The following is a 22,915-nucleotide window of genomic DNA, read 5'->3' on the forward strand; positions in this document are numbered from 1 at the left end:
CTTTCCCTTTCCTCCTGCCTTAGTGCATTTACTTCTTTTGCTGCATGGACAGAACAACATAGGGGATTGTACTAGAGCCTGAGCCAGAAAAAACCAGCATCAGGTTAATGCCAACCAATTCACCTCTGCAGTTGTTGGGTTAGTGTTAACCTGGCTCTCAGCCTGTCCTGTTATATGGCTGTAGAAATGTTTCATTGGCAAATAAATGGAGCTTGGAAAGGTATAATAGAAAAGCAGGTACTCTTTCTAAGCAGCAATAACAGGATGTGCCAGCCTCAACTGATCATCAAAATGCAATATTGTTTACAAAATAGCACATTTGATTTATAATGAGTAATGCATATGCACAAAATGACATAGCATTTGTATACATATACATATGTGTGTGTGTAAACTGGATTGATTTTCTACTGCAGAATTACTCTGTGGATATCTCTGCTGGTACAGCTCAGATGGGCCACAGACCAGGATCTGGATGTGTCTTAACCTTGACTTTCCATGGACCTCTTTAACTTGAGTCTTCAACTTTATGTAAGACTCTTCATCACTCTTTAAATCAGACACACAATGTATCTATTAGCTTCATTTTTCTTCCATGATATGGATGATATGGATGCAAACTTAATTTGTGCCTCCTCATCTAGAGAACCCCTAGCAAATTGACTCTGTTTAGTTTGTGTCTAGATTGTATCTGAGGGCAGACACAGGTCTGTTCTGTGTGGTATTTTGGTGTGGAAATGGAACATTTGTAAATAGTCATTAAAAAAAAAAATAATTAATTTTTTTGCCATACCTGATATGATCAATGTTGTTCTAACAAAGTTATTCATTATCACCAAAATTTTTTCTTAGTTGCATCCATGTACAAATATTTAGAAATAGCTTAATCTAGTCAAAAGTGACTTCAGGCCAATTTTTTTCCACCATTTTCCTGTTTCTGTGTGGCTTGGAGCACCTGATTAAAAGCATTGCACTTAGTTTCCTTTTTACGTTAATGATATTTGAGTAAGGAGATACACTGACTTTCATTGGCCAACTCTTTTGTTTCAGTGGCTTAATAAGAAACTATGAAATAGAGGTTGCGTAAGTTCAAGACAAGTGCTCCAGGAAGCTGAGAAGTTATTGAAGGAGCAGAGTGCAAACAAAGATTCAAAAAATATTGTAATGATCTGACATGCAGAAATGTCACAGTTGCATCTCTGTCACCTAGACTAAAAGGAGTTTGTATGGCCAAGTCAAGGGAAGTGTCAGATTAACAGATGAAATTGTTTAAGTTATGAAGAACACTTGCCTGTGGGATTTCCTGCTAAGAAGTCCTGTTACTTTTTACTGTCTATGGATTTCTGCAGTATACTGTGCTTTCTCAAGGAATTGTCAAAACTTATGTACAAGTAATCTGGTAAGTTTTCAAAACCCATACCTGATCTTGTTGTTAGCACTGTAAGAACTTCATATTGCATATCAGTGCTTTCAGAATTACTCTAAAGAATGTGTTTTACTAAGAGCAGGGTTTGAGAATTAATATTTACCTTTTGAATTTATAGAATCTGGTAAGGAACAAATCCCGCTACTCTGACTGCATGCAATTACTATAAATGCTAAAGACTCTGGAGGGTGAGGGAGATAAACTTTTATTCTTTTAGTTTATTCACTTATTCATTTCAGTCTAGTCCAGGGCTTTTCTTATATAATCAAGGAAAACTGTAAAGTCTCAAGAAATTTTCTTTCTGTGACGCACACAGCTATCCTGAACTTAGTTGCAGCTTAATTTTTAAGTTAGCTGGTTTAAACTGTGGGTAATCCTGTAAGTATTAAAATTAGTGATCAGATCCTTAGTTTTATATTTTCTTAATATTCCTTGGAATAGTGCACAAGACATTCTACGACTGCAAGACAAAGATAAGCAAAAATTCTGAAATCTTAGCAATTATTCTGCTTTCAAGAGTTGCCTCCTTGCTTCTATTTGCCAGAAATGTTTATGTGTTTTAAAGCACTGTGTAGCTTTGCTTTGTAAAAAGGACATTTTGTGCCTTGGTGCTAATTGTGGAAACCTGCTGCAGAGAAGTATCACCTGCTCTATTTTATTTCATACGCTTGTCTGGCAGTTCCTTTAAAGCTATTTGGAGCTCTTGCACCAGTGAAAGAGTTAATTGCCTTCTCTGATGGAAGCCTATCATGCAATGATAACTTTAATGGGGACCTTTTGATTTGAGTTTAAATTAATTCAGAATAAGAAATAAATTGCTCTTCCTTTCAGCTTTGAAAGACAGGAAAATCACAAATATGTTCAGTGAATGTGTTGATTCAGGTGTGAAAAATGTAATCTTGGAGTCTGAGAGTTGTAAACCTTATTTTTCTCCTCTGGTCTACTTGTTGTGTTCGATTATTTTTTGTGACAACTTTGATCCTCACTATTGTCACGGTGTACCCATTGTGCTAAAAATTTCTTCCTGGGAATTGTTTTATTAAGGCTGCTCTTACCTGGTTTCAGGTCACAAATTTAAGAGCTGCTATTCAGCTTCTCTAAGGTTGTTGCATACATCCTCAAATCATACCAGTGGCAGTGGTAGGTTTTGCACACTTTGAATGATGTGAGAAAACAGGCAAGTTGGCTGGAGAGCACTTTTGGAAGGAGAAGAAGGGCAGTGGCCATCACCGTGTAAAACTCCCTCAAAAGGTGCCCAGACAAAAGGCATTTAGCTTGAAGGAAGGTCTCTCCGCTCCCAAGAGGTCAAAGCCACTTGGCTTTGTCATTTAAGCCCAACATATTTGTGAAGCATTTGTTATTGGCTCAGTGAACCAGAATGGGGAGGTAAGAGCCAAATTCCTACCTCAGATAATTTGATAACCACCAACTGATTTTGCCAGGGTCTTTGTTTGATGGTATCTCTGAAACTAGCCTCACGTGAGAAGCTACTGGTGGGTCAACAATAAATTTCTCCACATGAGGAAACATCAGCCCAAGAAAATTTAGTTTACAATAAGCCAATGATTTAATGTGTTTTAATCAAAGAATTTTGGGGAAATATTTTGATTCTTTAAAAAAATTATATGTTTTCCTATAGGAAGGAGAGCTTGGAATTACTAACCTTTGCAATGTTAGTGACATCACTGGAGCGGTGAGTAATGCTTTACTTTGTTAATTACTGACATTTTATGTTCCTGCTATTTGAATACAATGGGTACAATGATCATATTTTCAAAGACTTCATGAAAATGTGCACAATCACCTGTCTAGCATAAGTCACTAAGCTGAGTGGATAGATTTGGTTCAAATTATTAGAGACATTGTTATATTTTTATTTAAAGAAAGTGTGTAAAGGGTTATGTTCACATAGATTTACAAAGTTCATAACCTCTCATTTTTGAGACAATGAGTCAAAACTACTGTTGCCTCCAACATGCAGATCAGTTACCTCTGTACAGTTAGTGTATTATTATTATTAATTATTATTAATAATAACATTAATAACATTTCTTCTTCTTCTTCTTTCATTTTCTCAGTGATACAATGTGAGAAAACTTATAATTGTTGAACATTTAGAGTTCTCTAGAACTTCAAATGGTTGTGTCTCTCATGGAGGCTTAATGTGAGCTTTCCATAGGAACATTCTTGGAGGACTTCAGCTGATTTCCTAGTTCAGATTGCAGATGCAATTCAAGCTGGTGGTGATAAATAACACAGAGAATATAAATTTTCAGCTCCCCTGGGGTTGATGAATAGAGCTTAAAGGCTAACTGGCAAAAAAAAAGATAAAAGGATGTAAAGGTATGCATGCTGGGTGATAAGTATGGCTGGAACAAGTGGAGAAACAGATAAAGAGGGCTACAGTGGGGTTTTTGCAAGTTATGTGACAAGAAGCAACAGTGCATGCCCAAATAAAAAGTTGAAGGCAAGGTCACCTTTAATATTGAAGCATTCAGTGAATATGGGCACCAAAGACCCCTCTTGATAAACCCTCAGGACATAACAGGACTTCCAGTAGGAGGCAGATACATGGAAATTAGTTCAAGGAAAGTGACGTTTATGTATTAGATAAGAAACACATTGTAATGAATATATATGATCATAGTGGATAAATACTTTGTTGTAAAGTCTCACAATACACACAGAAATAAAGAGATGTCCTTCTGTGTGTCCTGCACAGATAAAGAATGCCTGCTTTCTAATGGCTCAGAGTGTGTTAGAAAGTTTCTTCCTGCCAATTTCACTATCAGTGATCATACATATCCTTTGAAGAATGGTGGAGAATTCCGTCTTCAATATTTAACGCACAGACTAGTGGAAAGCACCCCTCAACACCTGGTATCTAGTGAGGCTGGGCCATTTATGATTCTGAGACTATAAAATCTGCATTGTCATGACAATACACAGTAAAGTTGACTCACCTGTTTAAGTTACTGAGTATATTGGCTCAGTGTTATCAAGTCTTCATTATATTTTTCATGAGGCTTTGCAGCCCTCAGTATCAGTCTTCTGCTTCTAGAGTTGTTCCAGCTTCTCTTTAAAAAGAAAAACCTTCCCAACCACTAAGAAGTAGATGGGACAGCATAAACAAGAAAGGTCCAGCATCAAAACTGAACAACATATTATTTATTACTTCTCTGAAAACTCATGGTTTTAAAACCAAAGCCTATTGGTGAGCACATGTGGGAGGGCTTGTGCTGAACAGCTTTTCTCTGTGCCGTGCTGTCCTGCACACCACATAACTGATGCTTCTGCACAGAGAACAAGTGGTAAAATAAAGCTAGGAGGGTGGGAGTGCTGGCCACATCATAGCTGGCTGAGCAAACTCATTCCCAGAACAAGACTGAATTATTTTTCTTTGTATTTGGTTTTACACTGAGAAGGGCACAATACAGCATAACTTTCTTACAGTAGGATCTGGGTACTTGTAATACCCATATGTACCTTTAATATATTGCTGATGGTGGACTATCCCTAGCCTTTAGAACTCTGCTTTCAAAGTCATTTTTAAAGCCACCCTCTGTCTTTGCAGTGTACACAGGGATGTCAGTTTTGGAATGCAACTGTGCAGACTGACTGTCCACTGAAATGTGTGAGTATTACCTGAGCTTTGGCTCTATAGCACTTGTCTCCAGCCTGTCAAGTATTTTATCCAATGGCAGATGTTCAAAATCCAATCAGAGCAGTGTTTCTATGAAAAAATGTCATGTCTACTTTTTTTTTTTCTCAGTTTCTTATAAATTCTATTTTGGAAAATTTATAATTCTTGTTATGAAAGTTTCCTTTAATATCAAAAGTTTTCATTGAGTTTGTTAGAATAGATGTATTTTGTAGTTCATTAAGCTCAACACAGATTTTTAGACAGTGAGAATGCACTAGTGCTTTTCAGGATTTTACTCTACTGGGGCTGTTTCAGAGTTGCATGCAGATGTAAATGAAGCACATGGCTGTCAGTAGATTGATTTCTTGTTTTTACTAAACCAGGTGGATGAGAACTAGCATTGGTCTGGGACAACTGCCATGATAGCTTTTAAACTTCTCATTTTTCTGCATCTCTTGAACACCTGAATCTCATTCAACCTTAGCATCACTCTAATGTTGACTTTGTTTTTTCAAGCGTGGGTTTTCCTTCTTTCATTATTTGCCAGTAATAAGATTTTGCAATGTACTTTCACTGTAAGAAATTCTAATTAAATGGTATTATCTGTTTGAAATACTCTGTGATTGTATTTATGCTAACCCCATATTTTATTAATTTGTTTATTGGCAGAATGAGACATACACTAGAGTGTGTGAGGTAAGTTAAATGCCATCAGGGCAATGCAAAAAAAAAATCACTATTTCAGTAATTGCTATGTCCACACAGTGCTAAGAAATACAATGTAGATACACAAACTTATCAATTCAGGTCTAATTGCTTTGTACTCCCTAAAGCTGAAGAATGAGTTACATACCTTTTCAGCATGGTGACCAAGGACAGGTTTGCATTAAAAACTGCTGTGTGACAAAGAACATTGCTGTAAAGAAAACAGACTAATCTCAGTATTATGAAACAGGACAGATCAATGTAAACAGTGTTCTACGCTCTCACAAGAGTGTTGTTCATGCAGTTTTTCATTAATTCCATCAAAGACTATCCAGAGAGAATGCTTGTTAAGGCTGGTATGATACCAGTTTGGTGAGAAGTGGAAACAAAGAGTGGGAGCTAGAAGACAAAACTCTTGACTGCATAGAGAGTCTAAATGAAATAAAATGCAATTCAGTAATGGGTAACATGTAGCCCTTTAGAAAGAGATCTCAACTAGGGAGTGCTGTGGATGGACTGGTGTTCACAGTGATGAATATGGGTCAACAAAGCACTGGTAAAGAGATGAGCCCTTTCAGCATGAACATAGAACTTAGGGTAGGATAGGATGGGGATGAGATGATTGAAAGATTGTGTTTGGCACTGCTGAGACCTCAGGATGAAGGTTGCTCCCAGATAGAAGCAACACATTTGAAGGAGGTGCTGGAGGAGTTGGAGAGAGTCACAAGTAGAATACAAACCCACTGGCAATTTGATTGAAAGGATTTTGGGGTTTTTTAATGTTTTGTAGTCTATCAAATTGTGATGATGACAAAGGTTTACTAATGCACTAAATGGTGGTTTAGTAGTGTAGGAACAGTCCAAGAAATAACCAAATTACTTTTGTGAAAACATGAAATGAGTCTGAGGGTTTTGTTGTTTTTGTGTTGGGATTTTATTTTTGCTTGTCTGGTCACACAATATGCCACTTAAATATGCTGACTCTGCAAGGCTTTTTTGGGATTACCTTCCCACTAGATCAGTTGACTGACTTGACTGTCAGGCACACACTGTGTCATTGCATCCAGAAGATCAGGTCATTGCAACCTGCAGAACAAAAGAGTGGGAGTGAGAGTGGGGCTTTTTTCTTTGGCATTAGCTCAGTTCCGTTGCCTGAATACCAGAGAAATCTGGTAGTATTTCTCACTCCACCTAGGAAAAGGGGATTGCCACAGAATTTCATGGGAATAGTCACAAGAAAAGACATCATACTGTGGCTTATGTAAGAACATTGCTGATGGATGAAGAAAATATGAGGATTTATTGTTTTCAAGTAAAGCAGCTGTCAAATTTCCCTCAAAATTAGGAGCTTTAACAATCCTTTTACCTCAAGGAAAAAAATGGATTTATGGTTCAGGTTCAGACAAAAATCAAAAGAAAGAATACCACAACACAAAATGAATGTTCAGAAATACCTGTGTTGAATGAGGCAGAAGGCACTATGAATCGGCATATAATCTGGGGACACTACCCCTTAAAACAAATAAATATTAATCATAAATTAAAGCTCCAGTGTACACTGGATAACTTATATCTGCTAATACCTGAATTTTCACCTGCTAACAGTGGTGATAATTTACCTAGAACCATTTTATTTCTCTGAATATGAAAATATTGGGAAAAACAAGTGCTTGCACTTGGCACTGAATGTCTAGATGTCAGAATGTGTATAGGAATATACAGCTGAGAAAGTTTTTCTGTCTCTGTTGCAACTGTGTTGTCTGAAATAACATGACGTACCAGTTTCCATAGGGTGCCAGAAGTGTGTTTCCTCAAATCATAGGAAGAGCAATTAAAGAACTTTCCTCCCTTGCCATAATGAATTGCTTCTGAATGATCTAAAGGTTGATTATCACTTGAAAGGTTGCTGTATGGAGCAAACATCAAGATTTTAAAGGCTGAATGAGCATGCAGAATAAAATGAACTCGAATAAACCTTCTGCCTAGAAGAGCTCAAATCACCACTTCTCAAAAGTTTTGGATTTCCAGGAGACCCAGTCTTGCATGTAATTTTAAAGCTACCGAGACCCACCTAAAACATGTTTCTACTTCTTAAGTTCTCTACATAAAAAGCAGGATGACACTATATTTATCTTCCCTACCTGAACTGAAAACTCATTTTCTGTTCTTAGGACATCAGTGTGGAGCTCACTGCCCTGGGGTATTTGTTATGTTTGCAGCTTGTAGGCATAACTGTTACAGAAGATGTAGCTGCTGAAAAGGAAGTGTGAATTAGGCATCACTGCTCTCAAAAATTGCCAATTTCAGCTATTTTGAAAATTCACTGGAAATACATTGCAAGAATGTGCCTCATTCATAGGGAATACATGCAGCAGGATTAGGGTCAAATGCAACATATGGACTATATTACTAACTAGTCAAAACCTTGTCTTCCTAACTTCATGGTCATCACTGAAGTCTATTTCCAGCTGTAATGTAGCCCCATGTTCATGCTTTCCACAAAGGGACAGTGTGTAAGGAGGAAACCTTTAATTCAGGGCCCAGTGAATTGATAAAAAGGCTCTCAAAGAAATCTTTAGAATGAGTTCATGGTAGTGCTACTTTTTAGACTTAATATAATTATTTCCACAGGGTTTGTGTATGTGCAAAATGTTCACAGAATTTGTATGTATTTAAAATGTGTCTGCATGATTTTGGAAGGAAGTTTGCTTTTACACAAAGCTAACCAGTGAGTTCTGTGTCCCACACAGACAGTTTCCTGTAAATTTGGCTGTAGCTGTGCAGAGGATGCATATGGAGTTGAAGCACTAAGTAAGTCTGAATAGAGTCCTGTGTCCAGTTGACAGTCTGATAAATTCATAGTCTTGTTCTGTGATCTGGATTTATTTAAAAAATAGGAATGTCTTGAGTATTTTCATTAATCAGAAAACTACCACTCCTCCTTTTCCTTTTGACAGATACACTGAAGTTTATCTTGGAATAAAACATTTTTCCTTCCCTTTCATGGACACGAGACTTTTTGAATCCAGTCTCAATGGTTTAAGAAGATACCTTGGGCCAATACAGTGCTATTGAAATGGTTCCCTTGAAAATCTTTTCAGAAGTCTCTCATGCCTTCTCTATGTTTCTAATCAGAAAACTTTAACTAAGTAGCTGTAACTAAAAATGCACTTACATAAGTATGGGGTTGTAGTCACAACTACTCACAATAAACTTGGTCCATATCTGTCTGACTTATCAAACTGTCTTTAAAATGCCATGCAAGGTACTCAGCAACATTTTCAATATATTCTTTTATGTGTTTTTATGGGCTTTGCGGCTTTTAGGTGTGTGAGGTAAAAGGTTTTTACCTTTGAGATGCAGGTATTGCCATGAAAGATTTTTTTCTTACTGTTATATTGTTTTTTTCCCTTCAGACTACTTGAACAAACCTAGTGCACCATTTGCATCTGTCATTGGAAACAACAGTGTCACATTAGGGTGGAAGGCAGCTAACATCTCTGGGGTGAGATACATCATCCAGTGGAAGTACAACAAGCTCCCTGGTGACTGGAGGTACACAGAGGTAAGGGAAGACACCTCCTTTTATATTGCAAGGAAATTGGCTCTTCTCTGCTCTTAAGTCTTTTGTTGTTGGTGGTTTTTTAGAAAAAAAAAAAGATAATATGTTAGGTACATGAAAGAGACTTTCAAAATCATGAGTGGCGAGGGGAAGCTGAGAACCAATGGATTATTACCCATTTCCTCCAACATAGGAACTAGAGACCTTGATGGAAACTATCAGGTAGCAGGTTCAAAATTAGCAAAATGTATTTTCTCACTGAATGGGTAGTTGAAATGTTCAGCTGCTTCCTGGCATGTGTGGATGTTAAATTTCTAAATTTAAACTCCTGAATATTAAAATTGCTAAAATTACTAAATCGAATTTGAAAAGTGACTGGAAAAATTAGCAGAAGAAAAAAAATCGAGTTCTACTAAATGCAGATATTCCCATTGTTTCCTGTTGAGCCATGCTTGTGAAATACCAATGAGAATATTCAGGAGAAGTATGGCTGTAGGCTTTCTTTCCCCGCCCCCCCCCCTTTTTTTTTTTTAAATACCTTTCCCTAGGGAATTTTTTTTTGTTCTTGTCAAAGCACAATACTTGGCTAGAAAGATCTTCGTTCTGACTCAGTAGAGTTATTCTCATAATTTGTTCTTCTGCGTCAGCTGTACACTTGTTATCTTGCCATCATCTCTATTGGATCAATTTACAGGGCATGACAAGTTGGTGCCACAAATCAAAGGTAAAGGTAATTTACTAAGCAGGAAGTTATTCTGAATGAATCATTGATGAAATAATAGAGAGCAATTACTTCAGGCAATAAATATCTCAGTGTAACTAGGATCCTTTGTATCTGAAACCTGTGGCATATGTTTAAAACACATTGCTTGTAATATGCTACTATTTTAGCTTTTTAAAATTATTTTTTTTTAATTTACTATTATATTGCATCAATCCTTTGATCCACCTGCTCATTGTTGAGATTTGGTGCCATGTCCTGAGGAAAGAGAAGAGAAAGTATTCTGATGAGATGGAAAATCAAAGTCTGTGCTGAAAACAACTTTCAGAATTTCCTCTTAATTAAACTTAGGATGCTGTCCTTTTTTATCCTGAAATATGTATGTTGTTATATGAGACCTCTTTTGCCCTCATAACATCCTACATAGTAGCTGCAGCTGGAGGAAGGAGAAGCCCAGTTGTGTCTATGCATTAATCTAGGTTGTATCTGAAACTTCATATACCGTCAAAGACCTTCAGGCCTTCACAGAATATGTGTTTCAAGTAGTTTGGATCATTACATCTCAGCTGCAGCTCCATTCTCCACCCAGCCCCAGCTACCGGACTCATGCTTTTGGAGGTAATGAATTGCACTATTAATTCCATCTCTCAGGACCTTAACAGAAACATTTGGGTTTCATTGTTGTTTCTTTGGCAGAAAACATTGGTGCCTAATTTTCAGAACCACGTGTATGCTGTCTCTTGGGTAGCTGCAGATGAGCAAACTAAAAAACTATAGGTTCTTTTTGTTAGACTTAGAAGATTTAGGGCTTCTCTCTGCTTTTGGTTTTAAAAGAAAGTACAGAAAAATACATGGTCAGAAATATGAGGGCATATGGGGTACTTTTGTACATAATTATGCATGTATTTGATTGAAACACAGTCCTGTTTTCCTGGATGTTAAAAAACCCCTGAAATGTTGCTGAAATGTTAACTGTCCCTAATAATATTTATTGGTGTATAAATGAATTAACAGGTGTGAAACCCAAAAATGTATTTAAAAATGAAAAACAGCTAATGTCTTAATCAAATAATGGAGTCAGATATTTCTGTCTTGCAGTTCCTGCAACAGCTCCTGTCATTAAAGAGATTCAGAGTTCAAGTCCAAACACTGTTGAAGTTAGTTGGTCTCCACCACTTTTTCCAAACGGATTGATTATTGGATATAACTTGCTCCTGACCAGTGAGAATCATGAATTGTTGAGAGCCTCAAGAGGGCACAGCTTTCAGTTCTACTCCACCTTCCCAAACACCACTTACAGGTACAAAAAAGAAAAGATAGCCAACATGGCCAGGGATCAGGCCATACTTCTTGCCCTGATAGTATTGAGTATGCCTTAATACCACTTCTGCACAGTTATGCTATTTACTTACATTCTTGCCAAAAAGCAAGGGCATCTTCCTTGAGGTAACAGAGTTATCCCAGGTAACTTGGCTGCTTTTGCAGAAGTCAGATGATGAGGAGGGAAAAGCAACTTGATATAGGGCTGGGAGGCTGCATTTTCTTAGCTACAATTTTAAATTTTTTTAGGCTTTTGTGGCATGTTGTCAGTATAGCAGGAAAAAGATAGAGTGGTCATCTCTAGTCTTCTAAGCATCTGGAAAAATTCCTCCATGTTTATTAAATATGAAAGCCTGCATTCTGCTTACACTGATAAATATAGATCTTCCTTTGAAATTAAGTTGAGTTGTTCTTCTGAGTCTGAAAACTTATTTTGAATTGAAATTTAGAAGATTCTGTTGCTCTGCCTTTGGGCAATTTAAACCTTGGCTGGTTTTGTCTGTATTCTAAATTTTCCCAGAGCATTATATTTAAACGGGCACTTTCTGAAAATCAAGCAGTTTTGCAGCAGCTTCCCTACTTGAAAAATTTTTCTCAGGCAATCTTTCAAAAGAAACCTGCCAACCAAAACCTGTCTCTTTGGTGTCCCATAGGTTCAGTATTGTGGCAGTTAATGAGGTTGGTGCTGGACCCCCTGCCGAAGCCAACATCACCACCCCGGCATCCAAAGGTATAAGAGTAGCACAGTCCTTTTCACTGCCTGTTCCTGGGGACAAACTCATCTTCCTTGGCCTGCTCCATGCCTGGTGGAAGACACAAATATTTAGACTGTGAACGTGTCAAGGAATTGTACACTGAGGAGTCAATAAGAAAGGCTCCTGTCCTTCCGCTGTGGACATGATTAGGCAGCACAGCTTGGGAATGGCCTGTGAAGCTGGTAGACCCAAGCAGATTTGAATTGAAATGAAGCAAAAATGAAAAACAAATGAAAAACACCACAGTGGTCTGAGGTGGAGACTGAAAAAAACATGATTCCATTTTCTGGATAAGATTTTAACAGCCATCAAACAAATATTTTTCTTCTAATATGAAATACTTAACGTGAAACTCTTGTCAAAAATTCTCAATTATTTCAAATATGTGAAATCATACCAGGTTTTTTATGCTCATTCATGGTGGTATTTATTTTACTGTATCAACTAATTGATATTGAAGGTAATGATGCAGTATAGCTATTATTCAAAGACTTGCAGAATTATTAATTAATTGGCAGAGAAAGATACACGTTGAGATACAACACAAATAAGAGTGAAATCAGTGTTATCAAAATGATTTTTAAGGAAAGAAAAAAAATACTTCCCTTCTTATTAAAAGATTCAGTTGTCTAACACCTGGAAATGCTTCAGCTTTATGAAAACACTTCAAGACTGTCTCTGAATTGCCAGTTTTCTGCTATTGGTTAGAGAAACTGAACTTGCTTCTCTAATGCTTTTTAAAATATTACTTGTGTGTGTGTGTGTGTGTGTGTGTGTGTTAGCTCAGACACACTGATATTTCCTTTCTTGACAACTCCACGGGGGTTTGCTCTAGGGTTGGCTGACCCTGAGTCATAAGTATTTGTGTCATTTTTGAAAAGTCTGGCCTGTGTTCACTACGTCAATCCAATTGCCAAGCAACCAATTTAAGGTAGAAAACAAACAAAATTACAAACAAACAAGCCCTATCACCCCCCAAACCCCCAATTTACGGGGGTTACTTACTAGTCACCACATAAAATTTCAGTTGTTTCCCCTTGAATTGCACAGGCATGTGCTTTCTCTCTGGGCTAACGTGAACAGGAACAGCCCTTCCCTCATATATCACGTCCAGAAATGGTGTTACTGCATCAGGCACTGAGCTGTGTAGATCAGTGACCCTGAGAAAAGTCTCAGAAAGACTCTGATTGCTGCTGTAGATTGCAAGAAACGTTACTTGAAAAGAGATAAAGAGGTAATATTGGCCTCTTGTACTCTGCTCTGAAGGCATCATCATTGAAATTACTCCAAGTGTGTGCATTGGGAGAAATACATGCAGCTCAATCTATGCAGATTATCTGGGAATAAATTAAGACAGCGTTTGATCACAGTTTTGTGATATCCATATGAGGAAATGATATCTGATTGCAGACAGCTGCTTAAACTGGAGAGGAGAAAAAAAAGGAAGGATTGTTTGCCAATGGAAATTAGCCAAAATCATACTCAAAATAATACACCATCTTTAAAAATGAAGGTAACAATCAATTTATCAGGGCGTGTGCTAGATTTCCCAGGATCTGAGATTCAGAACCAAGGCAAACTATCTTTCCCAGGGCTATGTATAGCCCAGACAGAAGGTACGGATTTACTGCAGAGGTTTTGATGTAAATTACTTGGGCCTTTATAAGCATGAAGTCAGTTTATGTGACCAAAACTATCCTTGTTGACTTTAAATTCTGTGACTTTATTAGGAAAAAAAAAATTTAGTAAGTTTATCACCTTTGAAAGAGATTATATTATCCCATTATCATCTTTATCTGTGATAGGTACTTGTTTTTTGAATAAATCACTAATCATTACAACAAAACACATGAAAAAACATACTTGCCTTGCTTTTCTCCAGGTCTGTGGGATAATATTCTAGTTTAACTGGAGTTTTCAAAGAATTCCAGAGAGGTTATATATCCTATTTCTGCTGGATCCTGAAGTCACATGGGTTTCTTAGTGCCTTCATTTCCTTGAGTCAGTAAGGCTTCATTTGCTCCAGCTTACTTTCCCTCACTAGGGAACTGACCATCGTTGCAGGAATGATGGTGTGAAATTCACATGGTGTGTTCTCACCCTGTGTGAGGACTCAGAATCAACTGTAATGGTGAATAACTCCATATGCTTTCAACACTCAAAGAGTCTAGGTTTTGGTCTGTCACTGCTAATGTAACAATATGTTTGTAGATACATACATACATAAGTTTGGGTACACATGTATATGCATATCTATTAATGATGTGTCTGTCTTAGCAACATGCCGCGGTCATCTAAATTCTGAATTTCTCTGTTTGCTAGTTAAGGAAAAAGCAGCATGGCTCTTCCTATCCCGAAAAGAGTCTTTAAGGAAGAGGTACACAGAAGCTTTCCTCGAAGCTGCTCAGTGCCTGCCAAATGGTATTATACACCACAACATCACAGGTAAAATCAGATTGGGCTCTCTCCTTTTCTGTCAAGTGCGACTAAGACCTCTTTTCACCAAGGACAGGATGCACCTCACATAGCTTGAGACAGTATCTAGTCTTCCCTTATAGTCAATCAAGAGAAGTAAGACATGATTTGATGTATTTGAAGTGACAGGCATTAGGAAGAGATAAATTGTTCTCCCTAGTGCAACTGTTTCTTCACTGTATCTAGGCAGCTGGCTCATTTTTTACAGTGTAGGTATCTAAATTGAGGTAAGATGAATCTGTGTTTCTCTGCAATTAATATCTACTTTTTCTCAACATGAATAATGGGGAAATGAAGTGGTTCAAACTTCTGAATAAAATAATATCAAGTGTTAAAAGATAGCGCTAGTGTGTTAGTATACTAATGAAGCATTTAGCAGCCAAAGTCACCAGATAACTGTGTTATCTCAAATTACTCACCCTCCAGCGTTTCTTATCTACACTGGTCCTTGGTCACAGTGTGGAAATCTGAGTTTATCTACTAAATTTCAGTGCCACAAAAGCTCCAGAGAAAGAATATTGCCCCTGAATAAATAGCCTTTGACAGTGCAGAGGTGGCACAGATTATCTCAAGCTTGAATTCTAGAGAGAATGGTGCTTTGTGAGGAGATGCCAGTTGTATCTGTTTAACCTGTGGAGGGGCAATCAGTGTCGGTTTGCATATTACATGTCCTCTCTTTGTCTGATTACCTTTCTGAAGGGCAATTCTCTATAATAATGTCACTTACATAGCAAATGGAAATGTTTCCTTATTACCTGAAAGAAGACTAGAAATGAGGAGAAAAAACAGTTAACTTTTTGATGATGATGATGATGGGTTGCAGACTGAAAAATACATATTTTTAAGGCAAGTAGAAAAATTAACTGAAAAATGGAAACCTTTCTTATATTATCTGTGTGCATATATCTTTCTATTTTTAGGAATTTCTTTGAATATTTATCAGCAAGTTGTTTATTTTTCTGAAGGGAATTCTATCTGGATGAAAGGAGTGGCAAATATGTCTGACACATCTGATCTAATGCTCTTTTATGCTGGCTGGGGGAATATTGTGTCCATCTCAGTAGACTGGCTTTACCAGAGGATATACTTTGTCATGAATGAAAAGGTAATGCCCTACTGTTTAATTAATTTCTTGCTTAATTTGAACTATTACATAATTAATTTTAGATGAGAAAATATGATTTATGTAAAGATATGTATGTACAAAATATAATTACAAAAATATATTTTAATATAACATTAATAGTCACATATTTTGTAATTTAAAAAAGAAGAAAGGCTTGAGTATCCAGTCATATTCAAAGTAAACATCCTACATGGAACTCTGGCTCCTTGCCTTATTTTTCTCCTTAGGACATAACTGGTTTTGGTTTTAATTTGTTTTTGAGACTGACTTTGCACCCTCCTAACACCCAGTACAGGCACACTGTTTCTCTTGGTTGCCCATCTACTCTGCTTATTTCCTACTCTGCCTCAGGAAAGTGGTCAGATAAATAAATAGTGATCTTACTATCTGTCATAATTGACAAAATATGTTAAGTGCTTCATACAATGGCAACAGCTCAGAGTACAGCTACTTCAGTTTGAAATAAAAATGGAGATGGCAACCCTGCACTGGATTTCCTGCTTATAAAACATCAGTTACACTAATGGTCAGACTTTGCATGTACCCATGTAATCCTCTAATGTACAAAGGACTAGAAATTTGCCCATAATGTCTAGTGGGGGATTTTTTTTTTAATCCTCTTGCCATGTCTGATTTTTCACTTACTGCACAGGGATCAGGGAGCAGGAAAAGCAGTAGTGATGAAAAGATACAAATGAGCTGTAGATGAACAGACCAATGGCAGAGATTTCTGAATTCTGAGGTATTGCTCCCAGAATCAGAAAAGCACTTCCCTTCCCTGCCAGATCATTTTCAAAGTACAGTTTGCCTATACCCTCCAGATTGAGTACAGGCAGTTGGATATACAGTTTCCCCTCCAGCTTAGAGGTATGACTGGCAGCTTCAGGGTAAGCTGTCATGGCTTTGTGTACAAGGGTTATACTTGGCTGACTGAACACTCAGGAGCCCAGAAGGACCCAGGACTGTGAGAGAGGTGTTTCATTCTCTTGATTCTCTGAAGGAATCTCGGGTCAGCTTGTCTGCTCATTAGCAAACACCCTATGAATGCATCACCTGCTTTTCTTCTCATTCCCCAGATACATGTCTGCCATTTAGAGAACTGCACAGTAGCTGAAGACATCACTCCTCTTTACATGACATCCCCTAGGAAGATTATAGCTGATCCCTATAATGGGTAAGTGAACTCCTTTGAGGACTTGGTGCCAAAGGTGCTATAAAGCTCCTCTCTAATTTTGTCCACTTCATTAATCATCTAGGTTCCTGTTTCAAGCACTTAAGTTAGCAAAACAAAAGTGCAATTGGCAACAAATAACAAACTACAAGACAATTGAAACAAGAGAGGTGCCACACAGTATTGTCTCCTCCATTTTCTTCTTTAGGGTGTTATCAGAAGAGATAAAGGTTTTTCAACACAGAAATTTGAATTTTCAAAATTACATGCTTTTATGAATATGAAGCTCTATGAATTTTAAATGTTCATGCTTAATATTTAAGGTATTATAGAAGATAATAATAATCTGCTATGCAATAATAATAATAATCTAAAATAATAATCCAATAATCTGCTATGCAAATTCCCAGAAGGTAAAAACTGATGTGTCTACTTCCCCAGCATACATATACTAATGGTGCCATAAACATCTTTCTATTGTGCATAAAGGCAGGCACATGTCTTAGCTGCTAAAATATTTGTGGCTCATCAACAGACTTCTTGCACTGTAGTTATTTGGGTTTATTTTGCTCTATGGCCAGTTATATTTTCTGTCTCCTGGAGGATGGCATATACAGAGCAAACCTTCCACTCTTTCCTGGCACCGCCTCTGCAGCTTTACCTGTGGTGAGATCCAGTGCTCTGAGAGCCTTCACGATCAACTTCCAATCTAAGAGACTGATTTTCTTCAACAAAACAGAACAGACCTTTGTGTCAGGTTTTCTTGATGGTTCAGAGTTTCACACGCTGCGATCACATGTGCCATTTAATGACATGGAGAGCTTTGTTTATGAAGATAACACATTTACGGTCACAGATGGCTCGGCAGTTTTCCACGAGGAGGTCTCTCCAGTGGGAAGTTCTAGCTTCAATGAGTACATTGTGGACTGCAACTTGGTGTACCCAGAGTACTTTGGCATTGGCAACTTGGTTTTCTATGGGCCATCAACTCAGCCTTTTCCTTTGCCAACTGCTCCTTGTCTTGTCACGGCTCTATTCGGATTGGACCAAGCCGTGATCAGCTGGAGACCACCTGAACACACCATTGGGACCAGTAAGTTCAGCTGATTCTCCCCAAAGGGAGAATCCATTTCTTTTCTTTCTAGAGAAGTAACTTTCTGGCTTCCCTTTTCTTGATTTGGGCTTTACTGACTTCAATAGCAGATCTTGATCAAAGTTATGGAATTACCTCTGTTTGAAAAATTTAGCCCATAATTTGCCAGTAAAATGGCTAAATTGTCTGTCTAAATTAAGAAGTTTGTGTTGGCCACTCGTATTCCTCCTGCAAAGATTTTAACAAAATTCATCTTAAGTATGTTCTGGAGTAGCAGTGATGTTGGATACTGATATCATACAGAAAATGCATGTAATGACTTTTGATCAGTGATGATGTTATGGTTTCTACCCTCTGTGCATGTGTCTTTGAATAGCAGAAAATTACCTGGCCAAGGGAAATTTTTTGTTCTAATTTCATTCTTCATGGGGGATTGAAGCATGGGGCCAAAGGAGAAGAGAATAAATTTTTCACAGAATCACAGAATCACTAGGTTGGAAGAGACCTTCAAGATCATAAAGTCCAACCCATGCCCTGACCTCTCAATTAAACCATGGCACCGAGTGCTACATCCAGTCCTTTTTTAAACACATCCAGGGATGGTGACTCCACTGTAGGAATGAACTCCCACATCTGAGCAGGTGTTTCTATTTAAGGAAAAAAGTTTCAGTTTACCTTAGAACATATGAGGAAATTAAACTAGAATTTTCCATCGTCTTCTTATTGTAATTGGCCCAGAGCCAGTACAGGAGCACTAGCTGGGCTCTGAAAATGTACCTCAAAGCCTGTAGCTACTTCTACTGGCAGCAAGCCAAATTATTCCTCCGTAATTGTTGTATACTTAAGAAGGTGCACAAAGGGGTTCAATGGCTTTTTTGGACTGCCATAGCCAGTGTAAGAGTGTTCTCTGCACTGCGTTCAACTTATATTTCTTTGTTCTATGACGTCTATTATTTTTGTCATTATTAAAACCTTTTGTTTTGCAAAGCATGTCCAGAGAAGTTGTCTCACTATTATTAAGCCATTCAGGGAAGTTGCAGGCCAACCCTCAGGCTTGAGAAATCTTCACATAGCTCTTTCCATTCTGGCCACGTGCAAGATTTTATCACTCTACCACCTCCCCGGGCAGACCATTCCACTACTTTATCACTCTCTCCATAAAAAACTTTTTTCCTTTTTTTTAATGTATCCCTTTCCTAATTCCACCCCTAATGACATTTTTGAACGGAGTCTCCAAGATATGTCCTTCTCAAAGGATGTGTATCACCAGTTACAACCATTTACTCTGTAATAACATGATTTTTTGCTTCACACAGGTTTATCTGCTTGGCAGAACTGGACCTATGATGTGAAAATGTCACCTCAGCACCCACTTGAGGAGGAATGGGTTGTCTCAAATATTAGTAACACAAGGCTTACAGTGAAGGGGCTGGCCAGCTTCACAGCTTATGAGGTGTCAGTCAGAGCTGTGTCTCCTGCTGGTGCAGGGCCATGGTCAGAGTCATTTAGAGGTACAACTTTAGAAGAAGGTGAGAATTGCTTTGTCACACAAGAAAAATGAAGAACGAAGTGTGTATAAATCTTTCCACCTAGTGAGGCACACACTTTGGGCAAAGACTGCAAAACAAGAGGCACAAAAATGTTTTTCTTAGAAATATTAAAAGGATACAGGATGAGTAAATTGGCTTTTAGTCAAAGTAGTAAGTTTCTCAAACTAGAATAATGATATTAAATATTATTTGTGCATTAATATTGGCATTTATCTACATTTTTCTAATGCAAATACTCTATCAAAACCATTATTTGATGTAGTAAAAGACGTGTTATCCCTTTCCATTCCTATGTATGATTAAATGGTTTGTGCAGTTCCCTGAGGGTTAATGACAATTCATGGAAAAGTGCAGCTCACCAAATGCTGAAAATCCTTGGTTTGAGCATAGATAATCAGGGGAGAGGGATGTATGCAAAACATCTGAGGTTTCCATGTCTTTGGAATGTTTTTGAAACTTAGTTCATGCAAATTAACCTATGTCTGAGGAGAAAATAGCTTCCAGTTTACCGTGCTAGACTGGCTTAGGGGTGACTTTTACCTGATTTTGGCAAGGACAGGTCCACACCCACACTGTTTTTTCATCATTTAATAGGATTCCAAATGTCCTTATTGTTCTAGACGTGAACCTGGGCTGAATCTCAAGGTTTCTCAAATTATGATATTTTCATGCATTTCTTCTTTGTCCTTTATTCCTTAGGACAGGAGCAGTTTTAAATGTGCTTTTGTAACTTTCCAGAAACAGGAACCTCTGTTAATGAAATACAAATATTATAGATAAATTGCTTGTTGGTGTTCACAACTGCAGTTTTCTTCCTTTGTAGCTGAAGAGGAGCCGTATATGTTGGCTGTGGGGCCTGAAGGTCTCTGGAAGCAGCAGTTGGATAGCTACAGGCCAGGAGAACTCCTCTATCCTCATATAAGAAATGTTTCAGGTACATACTAAACAAATTGCATGCTGCTGCTAAAGGCTTTTTGGCATTTATTAGCTCTCCATAAATTTCACCAGCAGCACTGAAAGACAAGAGTTCTCTAGACTTGGAAGTCGTGCACTGCAGTACAGCAGCTTCACTGAGCCAACTCTTTGGGTTCATCCCCTTTCCTCTATTTTATGAGTCAAATTAATCCTTAGTGAAACCCTTCTGACTTCACCACAGTTACAGCAGAGCTAAAATCAACCCTCTGAATTAAATAGTTCCGTCTCCAGCATCCCAATATATGTCATACATTTATAGTAATCAGGGCTATATATGTACCATACATGTATATTATTTCCTATAAAGAAGCATCTACCTTCACATTAGCTGAGCCTAACTGTGCATTTGTATTGATTTTTAAAAAGCTGAAGTGCCTGACTGCTTTTTATTCTTTAAAACTCTGGTTTTGTGTTTTTTATTTACATGTTTGTGAAATGCTTAACATCTTCCTTTTTTCTTCAAGACCTCGACTGGTATAATAACACTCTTTATTGGATTAATTCCATGGGGGAAGTTCAGGCCTGGACATTGAACAAAATAAAGGGTACCACTGAGAACACTTATGTATCTGACGTCAGAAATGCAAGAATGTTGGCCTTTGATTGGTTGGGGCAATGCTTGTATTGGGCTGGCAAAGCAAATACGGTAGGTATAGCTGCATTTCTTAAAAGAAAAGAACCCCTTAAGTCAACAATAAACACTGTAAGGCAGTATTTGGGAAAATAATCCCTACTTCTTGCAACCTGAGATACATTTGGCCTTTGCTATTATAGTGTAGAACAAGGAGGCCTTTCTTTCCTTAAGTGATTTTCCACAGTTATACAAATGTTTGGGGTAAAATATTCACTAACATTCACTAATGCAGGATATTGAATTCACCAGGTGCAAAACAGGCAAATCAAACATACTATCAACAGTTTTGTTGGATTCAACATTGTAAAAATAAATGAAGATAGTGAAAATGGAGGCTGCCCTGTTGATCTCAGCCAAGAAGTAGATGGACTTTATTTTAATCAGATTTGGCACTATTTGTTTACACAGAGATTTTCAAGATTGACCTGTGCTCTGTGATATTTTGCAGATCACTGCAGTTAAAAAATAATTACAATTGCACTTTGTACACTCTCATATCAGGAACACTGACATGTGAATTATTTAAAAGGTATCTGACTTCAAAATTGTAGTGCTAATTTATGCAGTGCTGTCAAATTATGCCTTTCATTTCTTGTAAGTGCAAAGTCAGAAGCTGTTTTAAAAACTGGAGCTAGGAGGCCAGATTTCACACTGCCTTGCACCCTCATTTACACTTGTGAGTAGTGAATATGAAGTGGGTGAGAAATTCTGTCAGACAGAAGGCTGCCAAAACTGGGAAAGCGAAGGGAAAAGCTATTTCAGCTTTTTTCTTTTGTTACTTTCTGGCAAAAATGAACTAATAATTTTGCATTATTCTTCATCATTTTACTTTGAATGCAAAAGGTTTAGGCTTTGAAAGCTGAAGGCTTGCACAGTCTTTTGATAAGCAGCTGGGGAAAAGTCACTAATGTACACTCAGCTGATCATAGCTGATGTTTTAAATGTGATGCTAAAGTCAATTCTTTTGATCCTAGATCTACAGAAAATCACTGTGGGGAGGCCGTATAGATGTTGTAGCTCATGTTGTGTTCCCAGTAAAGGATCTAGTTGTGGATTCAGTAAATGGCTACTTGTATTGGGCCACAATGTATTCGGTGGAGAGCGCAAGATTGAATGGAGAGGAGTATCTCATGTTACAAGAGCAGCTACAGTTTTCTGGTAAACAGGTGACTGATTTTTACTTTTCTTTCTTTTTGTGAGAGATGGGGTGGAGGGGTGGTGTGTGTTTTAATATTTAGATCTCTCGAATATAGTCAGTGTTCATAGTCACTGTCAAAACTGTGGTTGTAATGCTGCTCCCTCCCACATGTGAAAGGTCTTTTTTTTCCAAACTATTTAAGTCTAATGGTCACTTCTGACTTTCATTTCACATTCAAAATATGGAACCCAAGATTCATAGCAATCTGCCTCTTTTGTGATGTTCCCCAACTTGCAGGACTGAACAAGGCCAGTTTTGCCAGGGATACCAGGGTTGCATTTCAGGTTGCAGAGGTGCTGTTACAGAAACAGGCTTTACCTGTGGTGATGAGAGAGGGGGGATGGCACCTGTCCCTGCTGCAGCCTGGCACAGACTGTTGCTGCTGCTGCTGCCACAGTGCCAGTGAGGGTGCCACATCTGCCACTGACAGTCTCCATCTTGCCTGTTCCTGTCCCTCATGTGGTGGCAGGAACAGCAAGTTCATCCTCCTGAGGGTTGTCAAGGCTCTCCTTGCCCAACCCACCCCTTCCCTTCCCCATCCTCTCTTTATCCCTTGCCCAA

The 22,915-nt window shown here is 37.9% G+C and overlaps 1 protein-coding gene across 1 annotated transcript in view; it reads left to right on the top strand.

The window, feature by feature from the left end:
* The first annotated feature begins 1,125 nt into the window (after positions 1 to 1,125).
* The window catches only part of ROS1 (ROS proto-oncogene 1, receptor tyrosine kinase), a 70,046-nt gene continuing 48,256 nt past the window's right edge, over positions 1,126 to 22,915 (top strand). The window contains exons 1-17 of the mRNA XM_083858097.1: positions 1,126 to 1,399; positions 3,066 to 3,119; positions 5,001 to 5,060; positions 5,739 to 5,765; positions 8,525 to 8,585; positions 9,191 to 9,339; positions 10,537 to 10,675; positions 11,156 to 11,357; positions 12,031 to 12,107; positions 14,455 to 14,577; positions 15,528 to 15,712; positions 16,810 to 16,907; positions 17,486 to 17,997; positions 19,314 to 19,526; positions 20,371 to 20,481; positions 20,987 to 21,168; positions 22,131 to 22,322. Coding sequence (XP_083714223.1) covers positions 1,277 to 1,399; positions 3,066 to 3,119; positions 5,001 to 5,060; positions 5,739 to 5,765; positions 8,525 to 8,585; positions 9,191 to 9,339; positions 10,537 to 10,675; positions 11,156 to 11,357; positions 12,031 to 12,107; positions 14,455 to 14,577; positions 15,528 to 15,712; positions 16,810 to 16,907; positions 17,486 to 17,997; positions 19,314 to 19,526; positions 20,371 to 20,481; positions 20,987 to 21,168; positions 22,131 to 22,322 — 2,508 coding nt within the window. The 5' untranslated portion in view covers positions 1,126 to 1,276. The remainder of the gene's footprint in view (positions 1,400 to 3,065; positions 3,120 to 5,000; positions 5,061 to 5,738; positions 5,766 to 8,524; positions 8,586 to 9,190; positions 9,340 to 10,536; positions 10,676 to 11,155; positions 11,358 to 12,030; positions 12,108 to 14,454; positions 14,578 to 15,527; positions 15,713 to 16,809; positions 16,908 to 17,485; positions 17,998 to 19,313; positions 19,527 to 20,370; positions 20,482 to 20,986; positions 21,169 to 22,130; positions 22,323 to 22,915) is intronic.

The sequence above is a fragment of the Zosterops lateralis genome (genome assembly GCF_965231275.1).
Source record: "Zosterops lateralis genome assembly, chromosome: 3".
In the NCBI taxonomy this organism is placed as follows: domain Eukaryota; kingdom Metazoa; phylum Chordata; class Aves; order Passeriformes; family Zosteropidae; genus Zosterops; species Zosterops lateralis.